The following is an 18,954-nucleotide window of genomic DNA, read 5'->3' on the forward strand; positions in this document are numbered from 1 at the left end:
AAACACCATCAGAGCACTCCTGACATATGGTTGTCAAGCCTCTGCTTAAAGACCTCCAAAGTAGGAGACTCCACCACACTCCTTGGCAGCAAATTCCACTGTCGAACAGCTCTTACTGTCAGGAAGTTCTTCCTAATGTTTAGGTGGAATCTTCTTTCTTGTAGTTTGGATCCATTGCTCCGTGTCCGCTTCTCTGGAGCAGCAGAAAACAACCTTTCTCCCTCCTCTATGTGACATCCTTTTATATATTTGAACATGGCTATCATATCACCCCTTAACCTCCTCTTCTCCAGGCTAAACATGAAACAATGATGCAAACTGTCACCATGGCTGTTTTGAAATCAGCAAATTTTAGATTCTGCTGAGATTCTTTGAAGTCTAAGGAAAACATGGAATTGCAACAAAGGCAGCAATCATTAGAAACTCTTCCTTAGAAGTAGGCTCCACTGGAACAAGCAGTGCTCACTTCCAAGTGTTTAGGGTGGTCTTTTAAATCACAGATTTGAAGCAAAATCTACTGGAAAAAATAAATTGGAGCTGAACAAGAGTTTTCCTCTTTTAGGTAAGAAACTCCGCTGTGGTCTCACTTAGCTCTCATTAACTTCTATGTAAAAAAGCTTCTGTAGAGAAATGCCTGGTTGAGCTGCCATTGGACTATATACTTTAGAAACAACCAAAAACAACACAACTGCCATTGGTTCATTGAGTAGTTACAAAAGATTTAAGAGGAAGGATTTCCCAAAAAAATAGATAAAAGTGCAATCTCATTTTTAATAGCAAAATTTGGGATGGGAGGGAGGGAGAGAGAGAGAGGTGTGATTCCTATACAGTGGTACCTCAGGTTAAGTACTTAATTCGTTCTGGAGGTCCGTTCTTAACCTGAAACTGTTCTTAACCTGAAGCACCACTTTAGCTAATGGGGCCTCCCTCTGCTGTTGCGCTGCTGCCACGCGATTTCTGTTCTTATCCTGAAGTAAAGTTCTTAACCCAAGGTACTCCTTCTGGTTTAGCAGAGTCTGTAACCTGAAGCATCTGTAACCTGAGGCACCACTGTAACTCCTGTTCTCTTAAAATGCTGCAAGCATCACCTGCATCTGTTGAGGCCACCAGATTATTTATTGCTTATTTCTTTCTAGGAATGCATTCGCTCCTCAATGCTTTTTGCATTTTAATTTCACCTAAGCAGCAGATATTCTGAAAACACTGCTTTTCCATATTTATGTATTCATTCTAAATATTTGTGTATCGTCCTTCAAAAGAAAGAAAAAGTCTTTCTCTAGGGCAGCTTACAGCAACAATGCAATATGAAAAACAAAGAAAACAATATAGGTGTAAAAGCAGCATTAAAACCAATCACTGGAAGTTAAACGGTCTCAAATCCCCACTTGGCCATGTAGCTCCTTGGGTGACCTGGGGCCAGTCTCTGCCTCTCAGCCTAACCCACCTCACAGGGTAGTTGTGGGAATTAAATGAGGAGAGGTAGAATAACATGGAATAAAAATGCAATCAATCTGAACCAGTAAGAGTAAGATCTGAGAGGTGGAAATGTTCCTGTGACTTACCTTTAAACCGACATGAGATTTTATTATTTATTGAATTTATATACCACCCTATACCCAGTCTCGGGTTAAACCACGGAGCCTAGGACTTGCCGATCAGAAGGTCGGCGGTTCGAATCCCCGCGATGGGGTGAGCTCCCGTTGCTCGGTCCCTGCTCCTGCCAACCTAGCAGTTCAAAAGCACAAATTGCAAGTAGATAAATAGGTACCGCTCAGGCGGGAAGGTAAACGGCATTTCCATGCGCTGCTCTGGTTCGCTAGAAGCGGCTTAGTCATCCGGGCCACATGACCCAGAAGCTGTACGCCGGCTCCCTCGGCCAGTAAAGCAAGATGAGCCCAGAGTCGGCCACCTAATGGTCAGGGGTCCCTTTACCTTTACTACCCAGTCTCAGGGGTGTTCAGAGAATAAAATATAAATATAAAACCTTAAAATAAAAACAACCCAATAACTCCCAATCCCCAAAAAACACATTTTAAAAGGGCACAGGATCCTCACAATATTTAAAGTAAGACATATTTACTTGGCATGACTCAGGATGTCCCAGGAACACACTATGTCTTTTGTTATGTAGTGACACTCTGGTCCAAGCCCAGACCCTATGTGAAAAAGCCCTTTCAGAATCAAGGTGAGGTTACACGATACAGCATTTCCTATAAACGGGTATGCACTGCACCTTAGTTTTAGTCATCTTTTTATAACACAAGGGTTTGCATGCGAGATCCAACTGGTATAATTCAGATTGTGCAAATAAAGGGAATTTGGCACCCCCTTTCCCCAAAATTGGATTTTTTGTAGTAAAAAAGAAATGCACCCCAAAATGTGGGGTAACAATTGTATATGTCCCCACAAACAAATCACAATGAATACTGAATAGATCTCCCTATGAACTTTGTGCAAACAAATCGGGATGAATGCTCAGTAAATAGGTCGTCTGAAAGTGACCTTGCAGGTTGTTCCACGCCACGGATTTTCAGATGCCCTACTTCTGCAGACAGCTGCAGGAGATGGCTTTATCTTAGCCAGACTCCCTCCTTTCCTCCCTCTACACTCACCCTTTCACATTTACCTTGGCTTTGAACTGTGTGTGTTATTTTGCAATGGAAGTTGTCAGAACGCCTCAGCAGAAAGGCACTCACCAGAGTCTTTCCAAAAGAGGAAGATTCCCACCCCCCTCTATTTTTAAACCAAGTGCATTCACAAAACTTCAGGGAATCAATGGTTGTGCAGAGGGGTGTTCGCCCTGAAGACAGATGATGAGCCACTGCCGTTAAAACTGCTTGCCATATTTGACAGGAGGATGACTTTTTACCAACTAACCACATCTACCAAGAATCTAATAAAAAGCTGCAACCATATCCCCACCTGTCACAGCAAACGCTCTGGAAGCCTGAGTTCAGCACTGCCATTTTATCCCTTCCTAACAGCTGTCTCTCATTCCCCTTTTACGTATCTCTCTCTCTGGCATGTCCATGATCTTACTCACCTCTGAGTCTTGTGAGATGGGAAAAACTGCTACTTTGCATGTGATCTTCCAGATTCTTTCACTCCCCCCCCCCCCAATCACAAAACTGGATCTCTGTATTGGGCAACTACCCAACTCAAGCCTCTTCCCTCCATCTCTGCAATAGTAATTATGGACGTGCTCCAAGCAACAGGCAGGTAAGTTAGCCTGTGCAAGGCAGCATTGCACCTCCCTGCCCCATGCCTCTGTAAAGTTGCGTTTTAAGCTACGAAACCATTTTATTGCTTTTAAATCATTGTTTATTGGCATGTTGTGACATTTAAACCTTTTATTCTTTTATAAGTAAATGTTGCCATTGCAGCTAGTGTGCTTATTGCCAGCTCTCTGGAGCAAGAACCTTAGTATTGATTGTTCCTAAATCCCCTTCATTCCCCCTCCTCCCAATAAGCAAAGTAAACCCAGCAAATGTGATCCTGTCTCTCTCTGTGCATGCTGTTTTCTGCTGTAAAGATACCAAGAGTAGAATTATTAATAATTCTACAAAATTAGCTTTTTCTTGAATATGTGTGTTCACACACACACGTGTGTGTACAAACACACTAGCAGATTTCACAGCAAAATGCACTCTGCACCTGCTCAGGAACCCTCCCATCATTTCTTCCTCCATATGTTCCAATGTTAAGCCTGTTAAAATCAAATGCCAGAACTGAGCCCTGATCAATCTTGCTCCAAAGATAGCTCTAGCAGGAGGAAGAACTGTTCTTTATTTAAGAGGCTTGGAGGAGGTAACCTATTTCCCCAAACCATCACCGTTAAATGCAGGCTCATCTCTTGGGGGTGCCAGTTATATCCCCCTCTAGGCCTGAAGAGGTAAAAGGAAAAGCAAGAAAATGAACCAGTCTTCTCTTATATCCATCAAATTTGCCAATAGTTCTCAACCACCCTGATAAAAAACCAAAACCCAATACAGCAGCAATTCTGAAACACAATTTTCAACCCTGTGAACAAAAGTCATTCATTCTCAGTGCGGACAGGACCCAATTCAGATCTATTATTTATTTACCTCTGAGCTTTAAAGATGGACTAAAGGTCATGGGAACCCTGCTCTAAATAGGAATGTACTTCATGCTTACTGGAACACTTTTAGTTTACTAAAGGTCCACTCATTTCCCTCTCAAGGCTGCTGCAGCTGCTTATCCCTCACAATTTATAACCCTCACTCAAGGAACTGCCGCAGCTCATCTGCCTGGTAGCAAAGGCAGCAGAGGGTGTTTGGGACTGAGCCGTCCTCCCTTCCACTCAGAGCTCTTGCGTGTCACAAATTAAGAGTCCTCAGCTAAGGCAGCACTGAATCCCTCCAGCTTACCTGCTTGGAATTCTGGGAATAGAAAGCCACTGCCCTGAAGGTCAAAGGTGAGGTTGGACGTGTGCCACGCTGCCCACCGATATTAGGCAATATGTACCAACAAGTTGGGGGATCTCAGCCTTGTCAGATGACCTTGGAGCATTTCCCTGCTTTGCCCCTCCTTCAAGTACACATGGGAGCTGGGCACAAAATGGTGGCTCATGGAGCAGATCCATCTGCGTTCCTTACAGCAGGACAACCTGAGCACAGTGGAAATTTGCGTTTGACCTGTCATCATGCCATGAATCTATGTGCTAAGTTGCTCCATACATTTGCATTAAAATAATGATGCGGCTTAGTTCATTCATCTGCCTGAAGTGCTCCTGAATAAAACACAAGCCTTGATATGGTGAACAGACCCTTTTGTCATTTTGTAGCTTTCCTCGTTTGCCTTGGTGCCCCTGCTTTTCAACCAAAACAGACTTTCAAAGCAGCTTAAAATCAGAATCCAAAGTAAAGGTACACTATGGATTCATGGAGGCCATTAGCTGATGTCAGCGTCCAGATTCCAGGCTCCTTCCTCTGGAAGTGGGCAGAATGTGTTACAGGTAGGGGCAGGGGGCAGGAAACTTAGGCCCAGGATCTAAATGCCTATTTAGCCCTCTCAACTCTTCCCAGGCCACACCGCTCACCCCCCCCACTTCCATAAGCACTTTTGCCTGGTGGGAATGTGTCCTTGACCTCTGATAATGCCTCTTGGCTGCCGGGGTGGAAGACAGTAGGGTGGGTGTGGAAAGAATTTGCATTCATTTCTCCACCCACTTTCATCTTTGGCCCTGCCCACCAGGGCATGCAGCAATGGAAAGCTGTTCGGATGGGATTGTGGCCTTTGGTCTGAAAAAGATTCCCCATACCTGAGAGACCAACTAGCTCAAGTAGCAGATTTGGGGCCTAGCTGTCCTCTACATTTCCCAAGGTACACTGTCTTAGGCTACGGCGTAATTGCCACACTGTTCATTCTGGTCTTGCGCTCCTGTCACAATAGTGAATAATGCTTGGAGTTCGGGACCAGAGTATAATTATCTCCAGAACATCCTTAGGGAAGGGAACATATAAAATCCACTGGCACATTCAATTTATGGATTCAGAAACAATGCAAAGCGAGTCAAGAAACAAATAAACCCCAAGTGTATCATTAAAAAGTTGAGAGAGGTTTGTGTGGTTTTTTTTTTAACTTGCAAACTATTTTTTAAATACAGAATTGGAATCACTGGGCCGTTTTCAGCCTGCACAGACAAATGGATGAAGCTGGTTTAAACCAAGATAACCGTTGATCCCTAAAGCCCAGAACTATCCACTGTAACTGGCAATGGCCTTGCTTGCATGCATGCAACACTAAGTCAGAGTTAACATTAACCATTGTTTGGTTAATAAACCATGGCTATAGCTCAAGTCATCTCCCAGCCAATCATGCAAACGATGGCTTGCCAGGCCACAGCCTAGTTTCTCTTCCCATTGCCTTCTCCACATCTCCCCAATATCCCAAACATCTTCACATTTCACTAGCAATTCCTCACTGGGCTCACAGCCTACTTACTATTGGCCAACTGTACAGAAGAGAGCGTGGAAACCCTGCTTGGTCACTCTTGGCAACTGGCTCTTGCCTCTCCCACGACTCAGAAGGGGGCTTTTCTACTTTTGATAACTGAGCTCCTTTGCCTGGAGAAGGCAAGGATGATCCCAGGACCTTGGGTGGAATTCAATCTCACTATTATGAACGTTCCACCTGTGTAAGCTTTTCAGTTTTCCAGATGGAATGATCTCCTACTTTCCTCCCCTGTGCGCTGTTCTGGCGGGTAGGGTGTCTCTTGACCCACCCACCCCTAGTCGCTTTCAGGGATACACGGGAGTAGGAGAGCGGGGAAGGCCATTGCACAAGCAGCAATCCTAGAGCAGTGCTTCCACCGACAGGGCTCTTCAGGTACAAATCTGGCCCCTTGTGTGCAAGTAAAGCACATGTCCTACCACTGAGGAATGGCCATTTGCCAAAACTATTATAGCCTGCTCTTCATTTAAAAATATAACTCCAGAGTGGGTTACAGTATAATATGCAGTAACATAGATTACATAAAACCAGGAAGTATAAATGCCATAATAAAAGACAGCAGTCAGTGAGGTCAAAGCTGCCCAACTCCATGTCCAAGGTCAGTATAGGTTGGATCTGTGTAGAAAGTGCTTTCTACACTTGGACTGCCAACATATGTTGTTGCCTATTACAGGTGTTGCCACCTATCACAGATTCAGCCAACACTGAGGGCAGCACTACCTGGGCTCCCTGCTGAAATACAAGAGGCGCCATCAGTACTGGCATTCCACCGGCTCTTGAAGACGCAGCTATTTAGGCAAACATTCCCCTGAGCTCAAACTTCCTGATCCAATTGTTTTAATTGATCTTTTAATTGTTTTAATTGTTATGCTTTTTGATGGACTTGTTTTATTGTAAATTTTAATTATGAATGGTTTGAATGTTTCGATGGAATTGTTTTATTGTGCATCTTAACTATGTATGGATTTTATAATTGATTTTATACTTGTAAACTACATGGAGGCCATTTGGGCATGTAAACTCTTTACAAAGTAATAAATGTTTTAATTTTGATTTTTAATAGTATTTTTATTATTATTACAAATGTGTTTTCCAAGAGCAGGTGGTCCTAAACTATCGAGGCCCATCAGCCCATGATGGGATTTATGGTCCAAAATATCTGGAGGGTAGCAGGCTGCTTTAAACAAAGTATACTGAGGGCTCTTTCATGGATATAAATGTATATAGGTGGAAAAACCTTAAGATACCTTGGCCTTACATCTAGTGATGTTTTCACTAGGTCTGTCAAAAATGTTTTTAAAGATTTGTTGATTTATTTCCAAACATAAACATAAAGGGACCCCTGGCCGTTAGGTCCAGTTGTGGCTGACTCTGGGGTTGTGGCGCTCATCTCGCTTTATTGGCCAAGGGAGCCAGCATACAGCTTCCGGGTCATGTGGCCAGCATGACTAAGCTGTTTCTGGCGAAACCAGAGCAGCGCACGGAAACGCCATTTACCTTCCTGCTGGAGCGGTACCTATTTATCTACTTGCACATTGACGTGCTTTTGAACTGCTAGGTTGGCAGGAGCTGGGACCAAGCAATGGTAGCTCACCCCGTTGCAGGGATTCGAACCGCCAACCTTCTGATTGGCTAGCCCTAGGCTCTGTGGTTTAACCCACAGCGCCACCCGTGTCCCATGTTTCCAAACATAAGTGACCCTTTACTTGAAGCTGTCTGTTTGCTGTGTGTACATGAAATACATATTAAGGCAGGAATGGGGAATCTGTGGCCTTCCAGATGTTGCTGGACTCCAGCTCCTTTCAGCCCCACCCAGTATGGCCAGAGGTCGAGAATGATGTGAGCTGTAGTCCAGCAGCATCTTGGAGGGCTACACGATCCCTATCTCTACAAGGCATGCTGTATATATGATGAAGCACACCCCTCTGTTTCACCACCCCTCTTTAGAAAAAGAAAACTCTTCCATAGTTTGGGCTGGCCTTTCTAGACCCCAGGCAACACCCACAACCATTAGAAAGTACCTGTAGACATGCAAACGAAGCAGAACAGCACAGTCTCTGATTAAAAAACAGCTTTGACAGTACTGGAGGGCTCAGCTCGATAAAAGTTTCACATCAAACTGTTTTCTGTTATCACTGACAACTTCATTGCTGCAGAGCATTGCCAGGAAGCTCCTGGAAGTTCCTGCAATTGCTTTGAATGTCTGGCTGGTATCGATTGCTCAGCTAATGGCAAAAGCTTCTGAACGAAACTGCAGCTGCCAATTTGTAATTTATGACCATGAGCGCCTATTTTGGCCAACCTTACTCCTAGTGCACCTGAGCACAGGAAGTGGACAATAGTCAGATACGGGGTTTACGGAGCCCAACAGGGCAGCCCTTATCCACCTAGTGCCTTCCAGGTGTTTTGAACAGCAACTCTTGTTGCTGTGGCTGATAGGAGTTGTAGTACATAACATCTGGAGGGTACCATGTTGAGAAAGGCCACAATAGGAGTGACATAATTACGCTTGGGCAAGGGTCTCAAATAGAACCCCCTGTACTTTCTTAAAAATTAATTAATTTAAACATTGGTTGGGTTTTTTTGTTATTGTTTTTTAAAGGAGACAGGACTGGGAAATGGGGATGAATATTGGAAAGGTGAGTTTTAGGTTCTAAGGAACAAGACACTTGAGTCTTCCGCACAGGAGAACTATGTAAATAACATGGCACTGCTTTCGTTGACTTCCTTGGAATTTTCTCTCTGCAGAAAGTAGCTGTTTTGTGAGACGGCATGTCAGAGGAAATGCACACTGTGTTCACACAGCAGCTGACTTTTGTGGCTTCGTTCTTTGTTCTTCCTTTTAACCAAAATAAAAGGGCAAGCAGATTGAAAGCGTGTGATCTTCCTTTGTGGGGAGGAGGAGAAAAAAGCGATGCCGTAAAAACTCCTTCATGAAATTACATGGATAAATTCCTAGGGAAATCAAAGTCTTGCACTTAATTCAACGGCGCAATAAGTAAAAAACCAGTAACCTATTTCTCTTCATTTCCTGTATCTTGAAATAGTAGCGGACAATTAAAATTTAAACACATACACACAATATACTAAGGAAGTGATATGTCCATAATCTGTTATATTTACTAACACTAATTCCAGGCAGAGCGCACAAGATTACAGAATTATAGGCCATGGGTTTATAATAGTACTGTGCGTAAAACATACTGCGCCGTATGTTGATATAAAGCTTGCAAAGACTTGTTTTACTGAAACAGAAATTACATTGAGACCTAATTACATGTTTTACTATGGTAGTGTATGAAGAGACTAAGCACAAAGTCTAGCATTTGCATGTGAGTCTGCAAAATTCAGGTACATTTATAAAAAATTGGAGGAGGGGGGAGAAATGGGTGGGAGGGTAGCCAGCACCCATCCCCCTCCCAAATCTTGACAGCCTGCTAGCTTTGCAGCGGCCCCTGCACTCTTTCCGATTTTGACTTTACCTCTTCTGCTCTGCCCATTATTTCCCCCACTGCAACAACACACATACATTTCAGGAAAAGTAGGGTAAGGCTGATAAAAATACGAGCCAGCCTCCTTTCCCATCCTCCAACATCACTCTCTAGCCTCTGTCTGCATTCTTCCTGCCACAGTATCTCCTGCTTTTGCGGCCATGTTTCTGCTGCAGCTATTTAAAAAAAAAAAAAAGGAAGGGCTGTGTTTGTTTCAACACAGCATGTGTCCTTTAAAACACACTGAACTGTTACGTGCAAGAAAACCGAGGAAAGGCAAAAGATCAGGCATAACAGGAAATAGAGGGAAGGATCACTGCTGAATCTACTGAATCACTGATGAAGTTCCAGGATTTTCCCAAGGATGCCCATACAGAAGAAGAGAGTGCCTACTGCTTACGGTAAAAAATAGGGCAGACAAGATCTAAATTGTACTCAGAGTCAGACCAGCAAAGGAAGCAGACAAATAAGCAGATTTCTGCATCCCCATCCCTTTCAACGTGAAGAGTTTCATCTTTCAGACTGCAACATCAAAGTGGCAACCAAGAAGCTCACTGGGTGACCTTGGACCAGCCACTATCTCTCAGCCAAACCCACCTCACAGGGCTGTTGTGAGGATAAATTGGGGAGGAGAAACATGTACACCACCTTCAGCTCCTTGGAAGAAAAAGTGATATATAAATGTACCAAAAAAAATTTTTTTTGCATGTATTGCCTGCTGTCACTCAAATTCAATTCTTTTCATTCACGCGTTCTCTTGCTAGTCAAAAGGCTAAGCAATTAAGGCTGCAACCCTATTCCTGGGAACTTACTCCTGGGTAGACATGTATAGGATTGCACTGGTAATGCTCTTAATGCTCTTAAGAGAATCACTGATTCCAAACATGGCTCTCTTAAAGATTCATCCAGCTGCACCTTAAGAGCACAATATATCACAAAGCAGTACCCCCACAAGACTTTTTTGTTCACCCCAATATACTGGGTGGTGTTGTTCAATTAAAAAACAACAACACGTTTTCATGACATTGGTCAAAGTAATGGAGTAAAGAGTGAAATATAGAACATATAGAAATATAGAACCCTCAACACAATCTTTCTCGTTGGGTTTGCTCTCCATCACTCTACAGGTGATAAATCTAAGGTGTCATGTATATCAAAGTGTGAAAAACTGTTTGGCAATTCATAAATACCACAAAGTGAAGGGTTTCTTGATATCTTAAGTGCTATTTAATGAATATTTCAGAACTGGCATTTCCTGAATAGACGGGGGAAAGGCAATTCTTTCTCTCATACATTTTAAAACTGCATTCCAATACATCCTCCCTCAAATGCATTTTTTTAAATAAAAAAAACCCTGTCATATTATAGTGCAATTACTTCAACTTTACTGTTAATCATTATTCTGCCTAAGGTGTGTGGTCTGTATCGACATTGTAACAAAGACTTTTTGGGTGCCTATTGCAATCCACAGCACATTAATTTGAGGCATGTTTAGTTAAAATCAACTCAATCTGGGCTGTAATCTTCTGCATACTTATCAGGAAGCAAGACCCATCAAACTCCATAGGTCCTACTTCTGAGTAGCTATGTACAGAACTGTGCCACATAAGCATATTTTAAACTGGAGTGCAACATAGTTTATTTGTAGCATGATCTCAATTCCTGCTGCACAGAATAATAATAAAGCGATAAAACATCAAACAGTAAAAACTTCTCTAAACAGTGCTGCTTTCAGATGTCTTCTAAAAGTCAGATAGTTGTTTATTTCCTGATGGGAGGGTGTTCCACAGGGCAGGTACCACTATCGAGAATGCCCTCTGCCTGGTTCTCTGCAACCTCACTTCTCGCAGTGAGGGAACTGCCAGAAGGCCCTTGGAGCTGGACCTCAGTGTCCAGGCTGAACGATGAGGGTGGAGATGCTCCTTCAGGTATACTGGGCCGAAGCCACTTAAGTCTTTAAAGGTAAGACTTCACAATAAACCATAGTTTAGTGTGATGTGAACGAGCCCAGATGAGTCATTATTAAGGCTCATAATAATAATAAATTATGTTAGCTTATTATTTCACACAATGTTGCATGGACTGATCTTTTTGTATTTACTGGTTGTTAAGATGGTTATTTCAAATTGTTTCTAGTATTTGTTTTGAATTGCTATGCTTATTTTGTGAGCCACTTTGGGCATGATTTTGTAGGAAAATGGCATACAAATAAAAAGATTGTGATGAGCAAAGGCCTGAACCAGGCACTTACTCTGTCTTTTCCTGCTTCACCTGCAACACCCAAACCTGGGAGTGAGACACAGGATCTGAGACCAACAGATACAAATCAAAATTGCTCCAACTGCAAATATGTTTTCTTAGACCACTTTCCTTGTGACACTACAGCTTGATTCTGCAAGCCGGCTGGAGAGGCTTCCCCTTTGCTGCCAGGGTATTTAATTGCAAATGTTTTCAGCAGGTGTCTCAATTCCAAAGTCTACCTCTTTGACATCATGGAAAATAAAAGGAGAGAGATGTAAGTAACAGCCTTTCCAACGTAGGAGTGGGTAACAGGAACTTCACTTTTTTTTATTTCCCCTTTTAATTATGCCTGCATACAATTGCACTTCAGCCTTAGGGATTTTGGGAAGTCCTGCTGGAATCAATTGGGTTTACTTCTGAGGAAACCTGGTTAGCATTAAGCTGAAAGCTAGCTGGCCGTCTTAACTGCAGAGCAATAAATCATGACATTGTGTTGTTACGCAAAGGGGATCATTATGCCCAGTCCTAAACTTTTATATGCTGGTGTGGCAGATCATTGTGTCAGGCGTTAAAGAAAACAAGTTTGCAGCCTGAACTCAGTGTGTTATTGTTGTGTGCTAACCCTGAATGTCAAGCATAGTTGATTGTATATGGATTTCTTTTGCTGGTCCCATAATATCCACAACCATTTTTCACAGAGATGTCTACATCCTCTCCAAAGGCTTCCAATGAAAGCCTCCCAATTCTCTCTAGTCGTGTATCAACATCTGCCCATCGCTTTAGGCTGCCATCACATCTTGCATTTTTACTCTGTATTTTGTGGTGTAGAAAAGGATGCTAAAGCCATGCTGAAGGTTTCTCTTTCAAATGTGCTAGCTGTCAAGGGAGTAACTGGAATTTCAACGTTATGGGATAGCTTAATTATTTTTCCCCTACGATGCCTTCACACCCTCCAAACCTTGATTTCTGTAAAGTGAATTCTCCTCCTTTCGTAACAATTGTGCTGGGAAGTATGGCTCACTTCAATCTTACTGTTTTGGGGTTTTTTTGTTCCATGGTTAAACTAGGAACTGTGTGGCAAACAACTTGGACTTGGTTTACACAGTACAATAAGCCAGTCTAAGGCTGCATGCCCACAGTGGTATATTAAATTTCCCCATTTCACTGTTAATTTCTGCACTGTATTTGTGCTTTCACATGACAGAGAAGTCACTTCTGGAAATCTGGTGGAGGTTAAAAAACAGTTTCCATATTAATAATTACTTTGGGGGGGGGATCTGTTTGCAATCCATTATCCTGAAATATTGGGAGTGCAATGTGATGAAATTTAGGGAGGTATACTGGCATACAGGGACGCGGGTGGCGCTGTGGGTTAAACCCCAGAGCCTAGGACTTGCCCATCAGAAGGTCAGCGGTTTGAATCCCCACAACGGGGTGAGCTCCTGTTGCTTGGTCCCTGCTCCTGCCCACCTAGCAGTTAGAAAGCACGTCAAAGTGCAAGTAGATAAATAGGTACCGCTCCGGCGGGAAGGTAAACGGCGTTTCCATGCGCTGCTCTGGTTCGCCAGAAGCGGCTTAGTCATTCTGGCCACATGACCCGGAAGCTGTACGCCGGGTCCCTCAGCCAATAAAGCGAGATGAGCGCTTCAACCCCAGAGTCAGCCACGACTAGACCTAATGGTCAGGGCTCCCTTTACCCTTTACCTTTATACTGGCATACGGTTCTTTCCTGACACTTTCATGGGGGGGAATCACTGGGGAACAGAAGCATGCTTGTGCCGAAAGAGTGAAGGAGGGGCAACTCTATCCAATGGTCTTCATTACCGTGCAACACCATGCACATCGGTATGAATGAGATTTGGTGTGACATGCCAGTGTATCAGCCAAAAAGCTATAGTTCTGTAACACAACAGGAACTGCAGTGTGAAAGGAATGTTAGAAAACAGGGCAGAAACCCTAGTATTATATTAGGATACCTGCTCTGGGCCTCTAAACATTTTTTTGCTTCCTAGTGTGGCACACACATGCTCATCACTGGACCACTATGTGATGGCTTGCATGAGTACTGTTTGCCAGAAAGAAAGCAGACAGCCTATGCAGTGGCGTAGTGTGGGGGGTGCAGGGAGGGCCGGCCGCACCGGGTGCAACATCTGGGGGTTAGGGTTAGGGGGCGCAAATCCACGGGTTAGGGGGCGCAAATTACTTGCCTTGCCCCGGGTGCTGACAACCCACGCTGCGCCACTGAGCCTATGTTGCTTATCGCAACATGAGAACCGGCATTTTGTTGTGGCTCCCTACTTGTGAAACGCTCCCCCCAGGGAGGCTCATCTGACACCATTGTTACATATCTTTAGACACCAGGCAAAAACATTCCTTTTTCATCAGCTCTTTGGCTTCTAATTCTCTGTGGCCTTTTTGTGTGGTTGAGATGTTTTAATCTAGTTTTTTAAAAACAGAATTGCCTTTCAGATATATATTTTTTAATGCTTGTTTTAATATATGCATTTGCTTTTTGCTTAAAACATTGTAAGTCGCTTCGATTTGCTGTGGCCCAAAAGTGACTAATGCATTATAATAATAAATCTAATCATCCCCATCATTATCGTTCTGAAATGACTGAAACATGGTTACTCTTGAGATAACTGCCAATTATCACCACACAGTATGAAGGCTGCCTCTTGGCTTTCCATGACTTCTAGGCCATGTGCTCCCTCTTCTGGAGAAGTAGAAGGTCACGTAACCAGTCAGATATAAGCATTCACAAGCTGCTCATCATTTCATCCCCATTCATTCCAAAGTTAACACATAAAACACGCTACGTGCAGATGCAGAACAGAAGCCAGAAGTTGCATTTCTTCCATAAAGTATTGATTGAGCTTTGAAATGCGCACACACCCAAGAAATATCTTATTCAGTGAACAACTTTCCCAGAAAGATAGAATTGCATTTCTGTAATCATAATTATCTGGGATGGTAGATAGCAGAAACAGGACTATTCCGGGCTGGTAGGCAGATACCAACTTTAGCCTCCCCAGTCCTCTTCTGCACTTGGAGAACAGCAGCCTATTGGAAGAGCCTGAACTGGTCCAGGGAGAGAGGCCAGCACAGAATTGGGACCTTTCCCTGGGCTTAAAAATGGCTAGCTATGCCATGGGTAATTGGTCTAATGTATTTTTAGCAAAGCATGTGGTAGTTTTTGGCACATCATTTAGGTCTTTTTGGGCATCACTATGTGGGCATGAGCTAGCCTGGAGAATGCTTGGAATCACTGATCATATTCATGAAAATAGCAATTAATATAAAAGTACAAGCAATTATGTTTTTTCTACATGGTCAGCGATCCAGGCAACTATTTTTAAAAACATTCTGACTAGTCAAAATCCTTTGCATAGATATGTTGTGGCTAGCACCATATATCCTGTGAATAATTCAAATGGGGCATCATTCCATCATCAAGATTTATGTCTTCCAAATGCATTCCTAGAAGGATGGAGAGGTGTGATTTGATTATTCATAGACCATACCTTGTAGCTTTGGGGTCCCAAATGACAATGTCAGCATCAGAACCCACAGCTATTCTCCCTTTCCTTGGGTACAGGTTAAAGATTTTAGCTGTATTCGTGCTGGTGACTGCCACAAATCTGTTTTCATCCATTTTGCCACTATGCTGCAAATAAACCAAAAATAGGCATCGGCAAGGAAGGGGATACATAAGCCTATTGCAAGCAAACTCACTCTCTGTTGAGGAGTGCGGTTGGGATAACCTCACTCAGAAAACCTCTGGGCAGAAAATTCTATATAAAAAATGTAAACTCCCAGTAATATGCTGATATATGCAAATAGAGCACCTAAGAAGTAACTCTTTGTAACAGAAATCTTCTTCTGGGGAATAACCAGTTCAACATTGATAGTCTTGCTCCTTAAAACTATCTGTTCATTTGTGGAATGAACAAAGAGGCAGTGTGGTGTAGTGGTTATGGTGCTGGACTAGGACTTTGGAGGGTTTGAATCCCCATTCAGTCATGAAACCCAGTGGGTGACAGTCCTTATATTCCAGCCAAACCTAACTTACAGGGCAACCGGCGGGGGGCGGCAGGTGGATCTTTGCACCCCGGCGCCACATCTGCTTAAGACAGTCCTGTGCCTGGGGATTTAAGTGCCTCCTCAGAGGCGGGAGGCTAACTTGTCACTGCTGCTTATATTGCTCCCCATTCCGCCTGAGAGCAAAAATAAATCCTACTCACCACTCCTTTTTCCCACACAACCGACATCCTGTCCTCCACACCATTCACCCCATTGGGGATCTTGGTGAAATCATCCTTCCCCAAAGCCTTCTGGCAGATGTCAAAGGTACAGTTATCTGTTGCTGTCACAGTTAAGTCACCACTGAAAAAAAGAAACAATTCCAAGTTAGGCAAATCTGAACATTCAGAAACAGAACAACAAATGATGGACAAAGAATCAATCACAAGATACTGGCTTGTTTCTCGTGTTATAGCTTTCTGTGACCATGCAAACGTGCTGGCTCTCAGCAAAGAGTTTGAACTTGCTTTGCTCCTCTCTGGTCCTTTTAAGACAGCCCAGCTCAGCGTGTCATCCAAATCCAGAATCATGGTTAAGGTCTCTTCTCCTTAACCACAACCGGTCATCATAGGACCAGCCTTGGCTATATGTACAGTGGTACCCCGCAAGACGAACGCCTCGCGAGACGAAAAACTCGCAAAACGAAAGGTTTTTTCGTTTGCGAGTTGCCTCGCAAGACGAATTTCCCTATGGGCTTGCTTCGCAAAATGAAGCTTGCCCCGGGGACAGCGGGTCTTCTCTTTTGAAGCAAGGGGCGGTGGGGAGAAGCGATCTTCTCCCCGCAGCCCCAGGTCCGGGGACAGCGGGAAGCGCTTCCCGCTGCCCCCGGACCTCTGTTGAAGCAAGGGGCTGCAGGGAGATCGCTTCTCCCGGTGCTCCGAAGCGGGGCGGGGGGGCGGGAACACCTTCTGAAGGCTGGCGGGGGGCAAAAGTCTTTGTCCCCCCTGTCTGCCTTCCCAGGGGCTTTTAAATCGCCCTGGACAGCGGAGAAGTCCTCCGCTGTCCCAGGGCCATTTTAAAATGCCGCCCGCCAGCATTTTAAGATCGCCTGGACAGCGGAGAAGTCCTCCGCTGTCCCGGGGTTTTTTAAAATGCTGGGGGTGGGAAGAAAAGCCCTTGTGTCCACCCCAGCCTTCAGAAGAGGTCCGGGGACAGACTGTCCCCGGACCTGGTCTGAAGGCGGTTTCCCTAGGAACGCATTAATTGATTTTCAATGCATTCCTATGGGAAACCGTGCATCGCAAGACGAAAAACTCGCAAGACGAAGAGATTTGCGTAACGAATTAATTTCGTCTTGCGAGGCACCACTGTAGCTGAGAATGTCCCTTTGCAGAACAGCCACCATAGAGCAAACTGCCGTCTGTATCCACACAACAGACTTCACCAGTTGGCTGCCACATGGCTGCTATTTTTATTTTGATCATTTACTTAAGCTGGTTATACCTTGCTTGGGAAGGGTTGTGGCAGAGTATCTGCTCTGCATACAAAGCATCCCAGGTTCAGTCCCTGGAGTCTCCAGGTAGAGATGGGAGAGCCCCCTGTTTCCAGTCAGTGTGGAGCCAGGTGGACCAATGGTGTGACTCAGCATAAGGCAGTTTCCTACATCCCTAAACCATGCTGAGACTATATTTCCAAAGCAGACCACTTGGATAAAAACCTATTTTGACAATAACAACTGCAAAAATAAAAATAAAAAATGAACAAAGCATTAGATGCACACAGCACAGTAAGTTGAAAGACCAGCAGAACACTGGGGGGGACGGGACGGGGGGACAGCAGTCCATTATAAGATGCCTTCCAGAACAGAAATGTCTCCTCTAAAATGAGAAGGAAGTTAGCTTGAAGGATCTCCTCAGAGAGAAATTTCCAAATCTGTGGTGCTACCACAGAGAGGGCCCTGTCCAAGGTATCTTGTTGCACACTTATTTGCTGACTGTTTGTGGCATGAAAACATAGACTGGGCCCAAATAAGTATGGCTGGCTTCATCTGTTTAATGGCCTTCTTGCTAAGGCATCCGGATGCTGCTAAGACGTCATACGTGAGCATTTTACATGTACACTGCATTAGCTTACTTGGCCAAAAGATTCATCAGGAAGTCTGGAGTAGCAGGATCCGGCCTCAGGGGTGGGCCCATGACATGTGCTGCAGCATGGGACCATTCCTTATGCCAGTAGTGAGTGCCATCCGTTCCAAGGCCGGCAGCTATAGGCTCCCCATAAACAACTTTCCCTGGTGGAGGGTGATAAGAAAATACATAGATTAAGAGGAGCAAACTAACAGTGCAGGCTTGCAATATTGTACAATGTACAGCTGGCTACAATACAGCAACATCTGGTTATCATATATTTGAATACACACCCACCCAAATTCTACAAATATGGGATTCTATAGGGCTCTATCACACATCGATCTTGATGTCTGCACTATGAAATGGTGTATAAAAGGGTGATAACAGATTGGTCTTCTGGCCTAGCTGAACTCTGATAGTGCAGGGTTCCTGATTGCAAGGAGGCTTCTAAGCCTGTTCACCTGAATCCCCCTTTCATGCCTTCACCCAGAGACTAGTGCACAGTGGGATACTGGGGGGCGGGTACTTGTGTACATGTTTCCGCCCACTACTTTAACCCCACATACATTCAATCCAAATACATGAGCAAGGCTGGGGGGAAACCCAGCCAGATGGGCGGGGTATAAATAATATTTTTTATTTATTTATTACAGAGAATCTAGAAACATGGGAGTTCTGATGACCAAAGATGAAAAAACACACAGAAATTAAACACTGTATTATGTTCATAATTTATTCTAATGCCTGTAACTTTCAGACGTTGCTTAATGGTTAAATTAGTGGAGATATGGCAAAACAGTCATTACATTAATCTGCAGCAGCCCAATGGCAAGAGTGCTGCAGCCCTTGAGAGACTGGTTTGTTTAGTTTTTGCAGAGACAATAGTTATTTCCCCGCTCCCTTGTCTCCTCCTTTCCACTACTCTCTTGCTTAGTTTTTCTGACCTCCTGATGGTTATGTAAGGAGGAGGAGATGTTTTCCTTTTCCAACCTTGGAAACTCAGAAGCCTGCCAACTTTCAGAGCAAAAGGTTGTTGTGCCTGTGTCTCTCCTACGCACACGGCCCATAACCATCTTGGCAGGTAGGGTGAAGCCACC

At 44.0% G+C, this 18,954-nt stretch overlaps 1 protein-coding gene across 1 annotated transcript in view; it reads right to left on the minus strand.

The window, feature by feature from the left end:
• Positions 1 to 18,954, minus strand: part of DPYS (dihydropyrimidinase) — a 42,953-nt gene that overhangs the window by 3,731 nt on the left and 20,268 nt on the right. The window contains exons 5-7 of the mRNA XM_082235736.1: positions 17,862 to 18,018; positions 15,950 to 16,091; positions 15,230 to 15,372 (exon numbers count right to left, since the gene is read on the minus strand). Of these exons, the coding sequence (XP_082091862.1) occupies positions 15,230 to 15,372; positions 15,950 to 16,091; positions 17,862 to 18,018 (442 nt within the window). The remainder of the gene's footprint in view (positions 1 to 15,229; positions 15,373 to 15,949; positions 16,092 to 17,861; positions 18,019 to 18,954) is intronic.

This window comes from Podarcis vaucheri, assembly GCF_965113315.1.
Source record: "Podarcis vaucheri genome assembly, chromosome: 8".
NCBI classification, from domain to species: Eukaryota; Metazoa; Chordata; class Lepidosauria; order Squamata; family Lacertidae; genus Podarcis; species Podarcis vaucheri.